This window comes from Lissotriton helveticus, chromosome 10 (genome assembly GCF_964261635.1).
Source record: "Lissotriton helveticus chromosome 10, aLisHel1.1, whole genome shotgun sequence".
Lineage (NCBI taxonomy): Eukaryota > Metazoa > Chordata > Amphibia > Caudata > Salamandridae > Lissotriton > Lissotriton helveticus.
The window spans coordinates 1,054,032,588-1,054,048,303 of record NC_136071.1 but is presented as its reverse complement, the minus strand read 5'-3'; the positions used below and the strand labels follow the sequence as shown (position 1 = coordinate 1,054,048,303).

At 42.4% G+C, this 15,716-nt stretch overlaps 1 protein-coding gene across 2 annotated transcripts in view; it reads left to right on the top strand.

The window, feature by feature from the left end:
• DGKB (diacylglycerol kinase beta) overlaps nt 1–15,716 on the top strand; it is a 1,755,973-nt gene that overhangs the window by 732,498 nt on the left and 1,007,759 nt on the right. For both annotated transcript variants that reach the window (XM_078663763.1, XM_078663762.1), the window contains one exon: nt 11,494–11,654. In XM_078663763.1, coding sequence (XP_078519889.1) covers nt 11,494–11,654 — 161 coding nt within the window. The remainder of the gene's footprint in view (nt 1–11,493; nt 11,655–15,716) is intronic.

The window sequence follows — 15,716 nt, the reverse complement described above, 5'->3', positions numbered from 1 at the left end:
CCACATCTGGATCTCCTGCATCTGTAATGGGCAGTGTTACTAACCCACGGGAGAAAACGACCGGGGAAGCACTGAAAGTGTTTCTGGTGTTGCAACCCCAGGCCCAGACAATCCTTGGCCGGCTTTAGCAAGATAGCTGCTGCACCTGCGCTTGACCTCCATATAATGGGCTCCTCCAACTCTTGTCAGAAGATTTTATTTGTGGCTAGATGTGCTTTCTCCTATAATGTCTGGTGTAAGTGAGGAGTAAACCATACCTACTTAACAATATTATTTTAAAATCAGCGCTCATGGCCTGATTGCAAGTTTGGAGGTGTGGGAACGGACCACCACACTGGCGGCCTGCTCCCTCACCGCCAAACCTGTGTGCGCCCTGACTGCCAAATTACGAGTTTCCTTTTGTTTGGCTTGCTTTTTTGGAGGTCCATGGCGGTGCCTTTGAATATGGGAGTTGCAATGGGAGGGCCCAGAAAAAATGTTTATATGACATGGACTTTACAATTTGTGCGGGAACTGGAGTGCATGCATACAGGGGGGTACATGTTGTGCCCCCTGCATGCATCCCCAAGCACATGGGCAACAGCCCCTTTTCTTTCAGGACCGCCAGTCTTTTCATGTAGTAAAGACTTCGATGACACCACTGGCGGACTTCAAACTCGTAATATGCATGGCGGTGTCACAGTGGCACCACAAGCATATTAGTGAGACCATGATTGCTGCCCCACCACGAAGGAATGGTGGTTTTCTGGTGGCTGCGGCAGTGCAATGCCGGTCTAACCACCAAAGTGGCGGTTTGACCATGCAATTTTATTATTTTGCCAATAAGAGAAATTTCTTCTTTAAATGTCAGGTTGCTCTGCAGTGTGCACTTTAATCCATTTTCTCCGCTGGCTAGAAGGCTGAGAGAAACCACTTTCTGACAGCCTTCAAATTTTGAATATGTGGGTGTAAAATCCTTCATCTGAACCTAGCAAGCACTAACATGTTTGTGTCTGGATGTTAAAAATATTTGGGATGAGAACCCCCCTCGAAATCTACATCTTCCATATTCTAACATTTATCGTTCAGTAACATTCACCTAATCCTGTGGAAAAGTCTGCTTGGATGGGCAGACTTTGTTGTACAAGTAGATGGAATTCATCAATACAAAGCTAGTTCTGAGAATCAGGGTAGTATTTTGCAGTAAACCTTGTGAAGAGCTTTTGTGTGTGTTAAGTTTTCCGTGTTGCCAAAATCACATTCTGAATCAGGTCACCCATTAACTGCTTGCTTAGGCTACAATAAGCAATATTAAAATTATTTTGTATTAGTCATCACTCAAGTCTCATTACTTTCAAAACCTTTTTACATATATAAATCATATGGACTATATCAATTTCATTAGTGACTTGTAAGTACATTTTAATAACATGCTTGGTAACTGGGCACCACATTTAAAATTGTGCTTTAGATTATCTCCAGAATTATCAATAGATAACTGTCTAGAATAGAATTGCTTTTCACGAGTGGTTCCAATTGCTATCAATTATCATAAATAAACAAAATACCCAAAATCATGTACATTATCAGAACAGTACTTTGTAGATTGCAGAATACTTTAAGGAATCTTTTCTCAGATATGGTTTATGATTCAGTACTTTCAGTGTAGTGATGTAATCCAGAGATTTGTCTCTCATATACACATTGTTATTCACTTACCCTTTGCAGTATGATGGGGCTGTATAGGAGATCTAAAGGGATTTATGTTTCACGAGGTCCAGATTGGACACTGGTGTGCCTTAACTTTTTTGATACTTGAAATTTGGGACATCATCACTTGCAGCCTCATTTACTCTTTTGGGAATTGGGAAGTAAAATTTGCTTGTACAATGTCAATTTCCTCTTGGCTTTACACCCGAATTCATGAAGAGGGAGTACTTTGGCTCTCACACACTAGGAGGGTCATCCCATGCCAGTAACGATTGTTGCTAGACTTGAAATTATTCTGCATTTCTAATGGAATTTTAAACTGTCACTATTGCGTATTTGCACATTCTACTCTCACAACAGTGATTACCGCCACAGCCACTATTTAACTAGATGAAAAAGCGGGGGGCAGCGGACGAGCGCAGCCGGCACGCCGCTGGCACGCCAAAGGCAAGCCTGTCTGCGCTTTTCCGCGGCCAGCCGGGGTCCAGGCCCAGCCATTATGCCCATTTTATTAGATATTCATCACTGGAATTACGCTCACTGTCACATAAGGCTGATAAGGGGATTGAGTCTATTCTCAAACATAAACTTGAACCATATGGAGTATTGATGGGTCCGGGTCTGACTGCCTCTGGGTCAAACACCTACACCCTGGTCTACCCCCCAAATCTCTCAAAAACCACCACAAAAGCCTTCAAACACCTCACCCTGAAAAACCATCCCGAGGCTCTGATCTCCGACCTACGTTTCTGTGCGGACAAAGGCACCATCATCAATGACCTCATCTTCTACTCCAGAACAATTCCCGCCTGGCGCAATACCTTCTCTCTATTCCTCAATGTTCGCTTCTCTAGGAACATCTCCTATGGCACTAAGCTCTCAATAGGGCCTTCAGCAACACTACAAGCTGACCTCACCATCACCCTCTACAAAAGCGGCATTGTACTGATCCAAGCCTCAACACAAAACCTTGACAAATTTTCAGATCTTTATTCCACTCTCCGAAAACATCTGCATGACACTGGGACTGCGACCAACATCCGGCTTGACGGCAACCCGTCCCCCCTGCCCAATATAGAGCACACTTATCCCCTCACTACTCCTATCAACCCCCCTATCGCCATGGACCAGAGACCCTTGATTTCCCCCTCCACGCTCCTCCCTCGGAACCCACTGTTTCCCTCACAGCACACCTCACCCCCTTCAATGTTCCTACAACCCCCCTAACGAAATACACCCTGAACCCTCGGTCGCCTCCCGCCATGCTTCCCATTCTGACTCTAAGACCACCACGTCCTCAGTGACCCTTGCTGTTACAGGTTAAACCAGCCCTGCCAACACTCTAACCAGCCCTTCTATGACTCCTAACACTGTCCACCCTTGTCCTCCAAACCCCCCTTCCTTATTGACGTCCTCTGCAGCAGGTCAAGCCAGCCCCACTAACACTCACACCCCCCCTTCCATGACTCCTAGCACAATCCACCCTAACCCTCTTACCCCCCTCCACATATATCCGCTCTCTGCACTCCAGAGCCTCCAAAAAAATTCGGAGCTTCCACTCCTCTATCCTCGGCCTAACAAACCTCCTCCACCTCACCGAATTATCCTTCGCAATCTTTATGCCACAGCTGTCTCCCCCTCCCATCCCAGGTCTTCACAAACGCCCGCTACCAACAGCCTTAAGGCATCTTCGCCCTCACAAGCACACTAGCTGTCTATCTGAGGAGGAAATCCTTGACCTCGCCCGCTCATACAACTTTTGCCTTGTCACCACCTATTCCCCAGACCTCACTGAAAAGGAAATCCAGGATATTCTCAAAGACCTCAATCCAGCCCCTATCCCTCCCTGTCCACCAGACGTGAGTGCCGCACACCCCATCTGCACAGTCGCTATCGACCCACACAGACTGTCTCCCCTCTGTAATAGAAGGGCAGTCAGAAGCAATCTTGCACCCGTACCCCAGACTGCCCCGACTCCCACTACCACCCCCCAGGCAATAACAATCAATTCACTGACTACCTCATGGAAAATATCACGGCTAAGAACTCCCCCAACACCAAAGACATCTTCCTCGGTGACTTCAACCTGCACTGGAACGACCTTAAGGATCCTCATGTCAACGCCATTAAAGACCTCATGACCAATCTAGCCCTGACCCAAGGTTGCCCACTCCCAACCCACTCGAAAGGGGCTACTCTGGACTGGATCATCTCTAATGAAATAACCGTCAGGCTCATATCCACCGACCCCTGCGACTGGTCAGACCACCATGACATCACCTTCCTTCTACCCGGCACCCTCAAAACATGGGCTCCTCAACCAGTGCTCCCAAAACGCTCGGTCAGAGACACCAAAAACCTAGATCTAAATGAACTCGAGACCCGTTGCAAATCTGACCTCCCCCCTCCCCACATCACCTTGGTCAGTGACCTCAATGATCACTACTCTGCTACGATGTCGAACATTTTGGATGACCTAGCCCCTCTTAAACTAAAAAGGACTCAAGTCAAAGATAGAAACCCATGGTTCACTGGTTCCCTCAACCACGAGAGGAGATCCCTCCAACAAGCCGAAAGAATCTGCAGACAGCACCCAACGGCAGATCACCTTAAACTTCTTTGCCAGGCCAGAAATGTTTACAACAAAAACATCCTCAATTCAAAAAAAGAGTTTTTCAGAGCGGCACTAGGAAATGCCCAGAACAGGCCTCGCAAACTCTTTGAGATGATCAAACTCCAATCGAACAAACTGTCCAAAACAGCGAAAGAAAACCCCAAGTCTCTCATCTCCTCCGAGGATTTCTCCTCGTTTTTTGCAAACAAAATCAAAACCTTAGGTACCGAACTCAAGGCCGCCTCACTCCCCCCACCGAACCTTGACCTTCCGCCTCCTCCATCCCTACCGACACTGACCTCACCCGAGATCTAGCGCACTGGTCCGAATTCTCACCCTACGATGAAGACTCCGTCACAATATCTTTTCCTCCTTGAACCCGAATAACCATTTCAACGACCCGCTCCCCTCTAACAGTCTTGCGACTGCTGCCAAATCCATTATTCCTTGCTGGACTGCGATAATCAACGCCTCTCTCCGGCAGGGATCATTCCCGACCTCACTGAAAGCAGGCCAAGTCCTCCCCATTCTGAAAAAGCCATCACTGGACCCATCCTCCCCAGATAACTTTAGATCAATTTCCAACATTCCCCTCGTGGTGAAAGTGCTGAAAAAGTGTGTTCAAATACAACTAAGTCACCACATCAACAACTTCCATCTACTCGATGACTGCCAATCCGGCTTCCGACCGGGACATAGCACTGAAACCACCATGCTCCACATTGTCGATGATGCTCTTCAAGCCCTTGACCAAAACAAAACCTGTCTCCTAATCCTCCTTGATCTATCCTCAGCCATCGATACTGTCAACCACGAGATGCTCCTCGAACGCCTCAAACTTAGGATGGGTTTAGATGGCACAGTACTCGATTGGTTTAGTTCCTACCTCCAAAACCGATTTCAGAGATTCCTAATCAATGGTGAACTTTCCACCCCCTCCGTGGTCATGGTGGGAGTCCCTCAAGGATCAACGTTGTCCCCCACCCTTTTTAATCTCTATTTTGAACCCCTTGCCGAAGTCCTTCGCGCTGCAAATATCTCCTTCCATATGTACGCTGATGACACTCAGATCTACATAAAAATATCATCTCTTGCGGAGATCCTCACCCTGAATGAGGCCCTGAAGCTGACCGTCCGATGGCTCACCTCAAACCAACTCCAACTCAATGCTAATAAAACTGAGTTCCTTCTAATCTCCCCGCCCAAGAGCAACTCTGAGATCCAGACATGGATCAAAGCTATCACAGCCTTAAACTGTCCCCCGACCATTGTGGACTCGGCCAAATCACTGGGAATTACCTTGGACTACAACCTAAACATGCGAGACCACATCAACTCAATGGCCAAATCTGCCAGATTCCACCTGAGATACCTATGGAAACTGAAACCCTTTCTAGCTGCTCCCGACCTAAAACTTGCAGCCAAGTCATTAGTTATCTCTCGGCTGGAATATGGTTGCTCCACCCTGTCAGGTTTACCCAAGGTCTCTCTGGCACCCTTGAAAGCCTGCCTGAACGCAGCCGCCAGACTACTTGCAGGCTCTAGAAAATTCGATCACATCGCTCCTCACCTGAAAGCGTTGAACTGGCTTCCCCTCAAGGCTAGGATTCACCTCAAGCTGGCATATATCATGCACAAGATCTTACACTCCAACTCCCCGGCGTATCTAGCACAGAAGCTTGTGATATCCGGAGGAAGCAGAAACTCACAATCAGCAAATACCTTCCTACTCCGGCCTGCACGTTTTAAGAAAAAAAAACTACAATCGGGCTTTCACCGGGACTACTCCAAGAATATGGAACTCCTTCCCTCCTGACATCAGAAGAATCCACTCCCTGACACGCTTCAAAAAAGAGGCTAACTCCTTCCTCATGGGTAAATTCCTTGGCTAAACCCGCTCCACAGCCACCGAGAGACTTAGTACCCGTGTGATATCCTGTCTATTGTATAATCCTCGACTCTGTAAATTGCTCTGTTGTATAGTTTTCTTTTCTTTTTCCATCTCCTAATGTAAAGCACCCCTGCAATATCCTCCCTATTGTATGACCCTCTATTCTGTAAAATGTTCCTATGTACAGTTTTTCACCCCCTCCCTCCATTGCACAGTTCCCTTTGACACCATGCCTACCATATGACCCTTGATTCTGTATAGCCCTCCGATGTATTGCTCTCATGGGATAACCGTCTTTTCTGTATTACTCACGGGTCAAGTTCGCGCTCTATAAAACCTTAAAATAAATAAATAAATAAACCCTGAACTGGTTGTACCTCTGCCGCTCTAAACTACATCCGAAACCCTGCATCCTACTCAACTCAGGCAGGCTGCCTCTAGGAACAGCCCAGTCACCTCTTTTGTTGACTAAAATAATTACCCCTGACCTCGAAGAGATCTGACCTCGGAGATTTGAAACCTTTTAGATACTGTGGCCCCCGATATACCTTTGATTACAGAAACATGGCTGACCATGGAATCCACATCCGACATTCTAGCAGCCCTCCCAGGTACCAAGTACATGATGCAGGCCAATAGACCTGCGGGGAAAAGAGGAGATGGGGTTGGCCGCTGTTATTAAGAAAGAACTGTCAGCCACTTCTATAGCCTCCTTTGAAATTAGCTCAGTAGATAGTCTTACATTAAAACTCATTTTTCCCAAACTTACCTTAGTGTGCATATTGATATATAGATCTCCTATTGCTATGGGAGGGTTTGTCACCGAATTAGCTAATTATTTAACTCCATTCACCACAGACTTTGCTAAAATATTGCTAATCGGTGACTTGAACTGCTTGCTATCTGAGGAAAGGGAGAGCCAGGGATCTAAAGAGCTCATCGACCTACTAACCAACTTGAATTTAGAAGGACATATAACACAACCCACCCATATCAAAGGTCACGCATTAGACCAATTATGGACCGCTAATCAATCGGTCCTCGACTTACTGGTACAGCCATGTACTTGGTCGTATCATCATCTTATCTATTACTCAATAAATGGTCTATCCATAGTTAAACCACGGAGCGACATGAAATCAATGACCATAATTTGGAACCGGTCTCGCCTACTGGAGTTTTTTAATACGTTGCATTTCACTCTTCCGCCTATTACGACCAATGTTAATGAGATGGAGAGAGCTATCTCTAACTGGCAAATTCAAGCATGTGAGGTGCATGCCCCCCTACAGACGAAAGAAAGGTCCCTGAGGCGGCATGAAACCTCCAATTGGTTTACAGAGGAGTTATAATTGGAAAACTAAAAACGCGCAAAGGAGAACGCAAATGGCGGAGAAGTTAGACTCCAACAGAAAGGAAGAGGTATGAAGAAGCACTCACTGAATACAAAGCTGCTATAGTGGAGGCAAAAAAGGCCTATTATTCTACCTGGGTGCTCAGCTCTAGCAACAAATCCAGAGATATTTTTAAATTTGTTAGGGAGCTTTCTAGTCCTGACCGAATTACTTTGGCCATCACTCCCTTTCAGTCCCTGTGTGATGAGTTGAACACATTATTTGTTGAAAAAATCAAAGCTATCCAGAACTCTTTATCCACCAGCCATTTGGAATGGAAATCTCATAAGTCATATGAAAATCCCACAATGATGACTCACTTCCAAAAGATCACTCCTGATCGACTGGAAGAATTCAGAAACAAGCTTCAGTCAGTTTCCCCCAATGACCACTGCCCTGCTAGGATACAAAAAGAACTGCTCTCTCATTTCCCAGCTATATTTCTCTCCCTTCTAAACACCTCCCTGGAGCAAGGGGTAGCCCCACCCGCCTTCAAAGAGGCAGTGTTAGTGCCATTACAAAAGAAAACAGGAGTGGATGCTAGCATTCTGAGCAACTACAGGCCTATCTCGCTCCTTCCATACCTGGCCAAATTGCTGGAGGCACATATGGCTAAACTCCTATGCGCCTTCATCGAAGATTCTAACTTTTTGGATACCCATCAGGCAGGTTTCAGACCATTGCACTCTACAGAATCAGTTATATTAAGTGTTATGGATGATCTGAAAGAAGGAGCAGACAGGGGGTGTACACAGGCCTTGGTACTATTAGACCTGTCCGCTGCCTTCGATACCATGGACCATTCCATCTTAGTGGATAGACTGGCAGTGGCAGGTCTGAGGGGCACAGCCCTGGATTGGATGCTCTCATTCTTAAGGGAACGCTCCCAGTTCGTTAGACTGGCACCCTTCAATTCCTCCCGGGTTAACCCCACATGTGGGGTACCTCAAGGGTCTTTCCTTTCGCCTCATGTGTTCAATGTATACATCTGTCCTCTGATTCATGCTCTTCAAGAAAGAGGAGTGAAGGTATATAATCATGCAGATGACATGCAGCTGATCTTCCCACTTGACGATACAAATGAAGGGGCTTATTTCAACAGACTATGCTTTTCATCAAGGAGAGGATGACTCATAATTATCTCAAGTTAAACTCTGATAAAACAGAGATAATTATCTCTAACAACAGAATAGAGCAGTGGAGACCAGCACACTGGCCAGCTGCATTGGGTACCCCCATACCCAAAAATTCTGTAAAAAGTCTGGGAATCAAAATAAATGCTAATCTCTCCATGCAGGAACAGATTAGACTGGTTTCATACACTTGAATATATCAACTGAGGACTTTCAAGAAAATCAGGAAGTTTTTCTCCAGGGAGGCACGCATAGCTATTCTGCTTGCACTAATAATGTCCCATTTGGATTATGCCAATTCCATTTATCTAGGACTTCCCGCCAACCAAACTCTTAGGTTACAGCTCATCCAAAATCAAGTGACTAGGCTGGTCTTTCAGCAACCGAGAGACTGCCACACTAAACTATTGATGAAGCAGCTCCATTGGCTTCCTGTGATACAGCGGTCTATGTTCAAGACCGGTTGTATGATCTTTAACACACTTCACGAAACAGGCCCCAAGTTCATATCCACTAAGATCTCAAGATACTTGCCTATACGGAATCTTAGATCAGCTACAATGGCAAGTTGACTACCCCAAGATTTAAATAAAAGAGAATAGGTGGCTCACGCTTCTCGGTATTAGGCCCCACACTTTGAAATTCCCTTCCAATTGAAATCAGACTAACCTCAGAATATATCAGCTTTAGGAAAAAACTTAAAACATGGTTATTCACCCAAGCTTATTGTTAGAGCCTGAAGGACAGCTCCCCTCTCCCCATAGCGCCATGAGACCATTGGTATACAAGCGCTTTACAAATTCCCTAAACATAAACATAAACATGCTTCTGGTTGAAGTGGAACAAACCTCATGGTGTAGCACATTAGTGTCATGAATCTCAGTAAAATGGGTGGTTTGACATTATGTGTTTCTGTGTGGAGGGTGTTCATGTGAATCTGTTTAGACAGGTGCTTTAGGGTAGAGTGTGTTCATACACTAGGTCTAGACAGCAGCTGCGTCCAGTTCTTTTACAATAAGAAGAGTGTCTGTCAGGTAGAGCAAAGGTCAGTCTGACGGATACTCTTCTTCTGAAAAAACTGAAATTGTAACCCTAGGAAAAGATTTTTTTTTCTCACCCAAATGTTGGTGGCCAACCAATACCACCCCTCCTCCAAACACAGTAAACATGGTTAGGAATCTGGTAATTAAATTTGACACTACTCTATCATTAAAACAGCAATCGTTGGCTGATGCTGGAACTTGTTTCCACATTATAAAAACTCTAAAGAGATTCTTTAGCCTGATTCCCTTTTCAGCAAGGCAAACAGTAGCCATAGCCCTTATTACATCGAGGCTAGACTACTGTAATAAGGGCTCTATGCAGGGACCAATAAGTCAGTTTGCATAGGCTACAAATGGTCCAGCATGCTGCAGCACGATCAGTACTGAGGTGGCCCAGGAAGTCATCTGCATCAGTGTCTTTAAACACACTTCAATGACTGCCAATTCACAAACGCATTCTCTTTAAGGTCCTCCTCATCACTTTTAGGGCTTTCCACTCCGGGGGCCTACAATATCTTCACTCACGCTTTAAGCGATACGTTCCATCCCAAACTTTAAGATCATCAAAGGACAATCTTCTAAAAATACCTGCCTTCAGACTGGCAATGAAGGTAGGAAAGTCACTTAATGTGTTAGGCTCAAAGGCATGGAACAAACTTCCTCCACATCTTCGCCAGATCACCTCCAAGTCCCTTTTCAGAAAAGCCCTAAAAACTTGGATCTTCACCACATCTAACTCTTTTTGCAAATCTCTGATCGAATGGTCCCTCTCCGACTGTTAGCGGCTAACCAGGTTTTCCGAATTCCCATATTTGGTCTCCGTTTCAGTGCCATGATGCTCCTTGGAGTGATAGTTGCGCTATACAAATGTAACATTACATATTCAGTTCATGCAGATGGGTTCTGTATTTGTACTAGATGTGCAGGCACCTAGCTGCCTCAGCTGAACATTGCCAGGCTGAAGATTTCACAGTACGGTGGGTGTGACCTCCTCAGCCTGGCAAAAGTGCCTCAAGACCCTCCCCCTTATGATGAGGCGAAGCATCATTGAGTGCCTTGGACTTGGGCGCTTCTATTTTTAGCCCTGAAGTGCCCAGGGCTGCGAGATTATCACTGACACCTCATTACAGCATTGGGTAGGATCAGCAACTGTCACTGACCAATCCCACTCTGTGACGAGGTATGGGCTGCCATGCTGCCTACTCTCATTGTCTGCCATAAGGCCAGTCAATAGAGGAAGTGGTAGTCCCACACATCCTAGGAACTCCTAGGTTTCCCTTTCAAGAGTGCAGAAGGAAAGTTTTATGATTTTTAATGTTAGGTGTATGAGTGCTTGCGTGTGTGTGTATATGAATATTTGCGAGTGATTGTTGTGAATTGGTGTATGTGTGTGAATGCATGGGTGTGAGTGAGAGTGTACGTGTGGCCTGCCCATCCCCATCTTTGCTTTAATTACCATCCACGACTGTGAGACAGTAAGGTTTCTATAAGTGGATGCGCAAAGGCCAGTCTTCTGCGTAGGTTGCATTTGCTTCTGCAGACTTCTATTGTGTATTCACTTTATATGGAGGACTCCAACGCCTTTATGAGCTGCTTCTGTGCTATAGTGTGCAGACATTTTTAAAATACCAATGAAAATATAATGTGTAAATTATTAACATTTAGACATGGAGCTGAATAAGGAATAAAACACCCATTCACATTTGCTCACTGTATCCATTGTTCTTAGGTTATGAAGGAGAAAATCTTTTAAAGTTCCTGAAGGATATAGAAAACAGCACAGTGATCATGCTCGACAGATGGAAAATTGATGTGATACCTAATAATAAAGAAGAGAAGGGAGACCCAGTGCCTTATTGCATCATCAACAATTATTTTTCTATTGGAGTGGTAAGATTTTCATTTTTTATATAGCGCAATGATTTTAATTATCTTCATATCTTGTTGTGCTAAATAAGATAGCAATGTGTTACTCGTAAAAACAAATATCTATAACTGTCATGTCATAACACAGATGATATGTTTGTACAAACTGCTGTATCAATAACACAACATAAAGTCATCCTTGTGTGGTAAGTATTAGGGGTTAAATTATTACCGTTGGAATAGTATATGAACTTTGTTCACACCTATAATTTACTCCTAATCTTTGGAGTCACATTACTACTTTTGGTTATTTATCAAATCTGAGAGTTAAATTACCTAACAATACAGATGTACATGTCTTCACCCCCTGAGAAAGTGGGTAAAGTCAGGTTTACTGGTGTAAGTTACTACTGCTGTTAGTAAGTCCAACATCACTCATGTCTAACCACTGGTAAGGTTACACCCTCTATAGAAAACCAGGGAGATGGGGTTTTAAAATAAAACCCATAAGCAATAATATCAAATTAAATGAATTAATTTAAATGGTTAGAATTGTTGACAATATGATTGTGTTAAAAATGTCTAAAAATAATACACTTTTATCATTTAATTATGAAATATTGTAATATCCTTTTTTAAATGTATACATTGATTTTTATTACATTATAAATAAATTACTCCTCATTTATTCGTAACATCACTTATAATAAGTCTTAGTTCTTAAGAAAACCAAACTGTTTTAACGTATGCTCGGGGGGTTATTTTTAATTTAAGGTCCAGAAAAATAAATGTAATCTAATTTAACATATTTAAATTAATTAAAGATTTAATTCAAAACTTAGTTAATAGTGCTGCAACATATATTTATTTTCTTCTACATTTAAAATTATATAGATTTAATTTACATTAAAATTTAACATTAAGATTTTTTCAATAATTGAATGTAAAGTTTAACAAACTTTTTTAATTACCCCCAAATTTTACATAAAGGGAGATCTCTACCCTGACTATGGAGTCTCCTTATGGTAAAGTATGGGGAAAGGTAAAAAAAGATAAGTTAACTACAAATGTATTTAACTAAAAAAGGTGTTAATAACACAGTAAACATATATTTTATAGTTTGGTATAGTAATAAGATCTTACATTATGTTAAATAAAACTCAGGAATTCACTTTAAGAAATAAATGTTAAAATATGTTATAGATAGGTATGGTAATAAGATTATAGATTACATTAAAAAAAAGAACTAGAAAAGCACTGAAAAAAAGGTTTAAGTGACCTTGTAGTTAGATGTTGAAATATCACAAAAAACAATGAAATTAGCCAGTTATATTTTACGGAGCTATCTATAACTTGTGCTCCAACATGCACTGCTTGTTATTGTCACATTTCACATCCCTGATGACATGTTAAATGATGTGACTGATGACATCATTGATGACATCTTAAATGACATCATCCAGTCATTCTTAAATTATCCTATAGAGTTTGTGGGCTTGAAGAAATTCAACAACCTACAACTATGACCATTTTTTTATTTTAATAGATATAACTTTGACCATGTACTGGACACATGGCACATATTTCAAGTCGTCCAACTTTGATCACTGTTATCCTCTTTTTACCAGTTTTCAGCAAGCTAACAAATTAAATGGCTCCATAGACTTTACTGGGTAACAACTGTTATAAACATTGAACAGCCTTTAAAAAATGAGTTTTTATTCTACTTACCCATATGGGTCACCCACGTAAAGGCTTCGTGTATCCCCAATTTTAAATCAAGAGGTTGACAAGTGAATGCATAAATAAATGAATATTTGCAACCGAAAAGACTGCTTCTGCCAGGCCCTTTGGATAACCCAACTTATTTTGGGAGACTGCACGAGTCACATGGGCACAATGGCGTTTGGAGGTAGACATATCAGCTATCTTATGTCCACGGAGGATCTGGTGGTGATGGATCTTACACCTATATGGCTCCAACGAATATCAAATGCCGTACATTCTTATTATCTTGAAAATAAACTAAAGATAAATGTTAACCAGACAAAATGTTGTTTTTCTCTCAAAAGAAATGTACTTTGTTCTTAGGTAACACGCAACTGCAGCAGGTCAGAGAGTATTAGATTTGAGGTGGGATAAACATATTGCTTCCTGGAAACTCGTATTATAAGCAGAAGTGGATGGCCTGAAAAGGTTCAATTGCAAATATGTCAGCTATACCTTTGATCCACTAAGTAAACTCATACAGGGCAAACTAATCCCCCAGACTCTTTATGGAGAGGAGGTGCTGGCAATTGATAGATGGGTCTCATGGGAAGGCATAGAAGGTAGTTTCTTGAAATTGCTCCTTGATTTATCTAAAAATGCAATGATCCAAGCTGTAAGATGGGAGCTGAGATCTAGAGCTGTTTTTATTTTTTGAGAAAAAATTGGGGACCCTGGTGATAAAATGTTGGTTCTAAATAAACCTGTGATATTGTCAATTCTCCCCAGTAAGAGAAAACCAGGTGACAGTAATGTTAAAGTGCATCGGAGACCATGACATGCACCTTGAAGGAGGAGAAGTAGCTCAAATCAGTCAAATAAAGAGCACACTCAGTCAATGTGCTACTGAAACCAGTTGAAGGGAGGACCTTTAGAATCTCAAGGTTAAGAGTTATGTTACCACCTTCCTAGCTTCCCAGGAGACTATGGACCTTTTCCCATACTTCCATAAAATCCCAGATACATTTCTATGAAATGAATTTCTGTGGCTGTGGGTGGGAATTGACTCTGGTTGTTTAATACCAGAGCTAACAACTTAAATAGCCAAGTACCATGGTCAATGCTCCTGTCAGTGGGGTAAAAAATATTCAGTGAACCACCTATTGATGGACTGAGTATTCTTTTATGAAGAAAGGAAGAAGATCCTCCAGCCTGTATGGGATACATTTGAGAGAATGGGTCTAAACATGATATGTGGCCTCAGATATTAGGATGTAACTATTGCCATTGGTCAATTCATGCTCAAAATCACAACATCCCATGTTAGACTTTTCTCCCCTTTGTGTTTTAAGACCTAGATTGGCACGCCACTCAGGTCAGTAGTTTTGTGTCTCTAACTGTTAAGCATGTGTTATCACACTAAGAGGATGCCCTGACAAGGACGGCCTGGAGATGTAAATTTGACCTTGTCAGTAAGGTTGTTTAAAAGAGTCCCTTGTGATTGTGATGAGTTGCTATGCACACTGTACTGCATAACATTTTATTTGGGCAAAATGAGTTGCATGCTGCTTGTTAATTTGTCACTTTCATTTTTTATAAAATGTTTTTAATGTATGTAGGATTCTGGGCTGTTGACCTTATTTTAAGTTTTAGTGTGGAGAAATGCCAAATGCTCATATTGCAATACCCTTTTAGAGCCAAAGTCATGTATTGGTTGAATTGATCCAACTGTGTGCTGTGCACTACTGATTTTATGATACTTGTGATAGTATATATTAATGTATTGGGTAATGTGCAATATTTCTGTAAGAATGTATTTCTTGAAAATAAAGTGTTTAGACTTGACAAGCAAATGCATAAATACATTTTCATTTGACACTAAAAAAACACTTTCTGTCAGGCACTTTGGATAACCCATCTTAGATTGCTAGTCTGTACCATACAGTCTTGAGTTTTGCACAATGGTGTAGATATTTATAGGTTTGTTTTCAAAATTTCTGCACAGTTCTGTTAATAAACAACGACAACCTACAAACATTGTTATATAAAATGAGTCTGTATACTGTATTACAATTGTTTAAACATGCATGTGTGCAGATAAAAACTAGTCAATGATCCATTGAAAACAGAAGGTTTGGTGACTTACTCCCAGGTTTTTGCAGTAGGCTTTGGCATTAAAGAATATTCTACTTTGAAACACTACTCTGCAACAGGCATCACATGCACTCAACCTTTACCTTGCTTAGCATGGAGTAATAATTGCACCCTAAACTTTAATGAGTTAGAAACGGTGCACCATATATATTTGAACATGCACAATGACATTTGCCTCAAGGATTTATACTATTTCAATTCTATGCACCCACACGTGTTCACGCG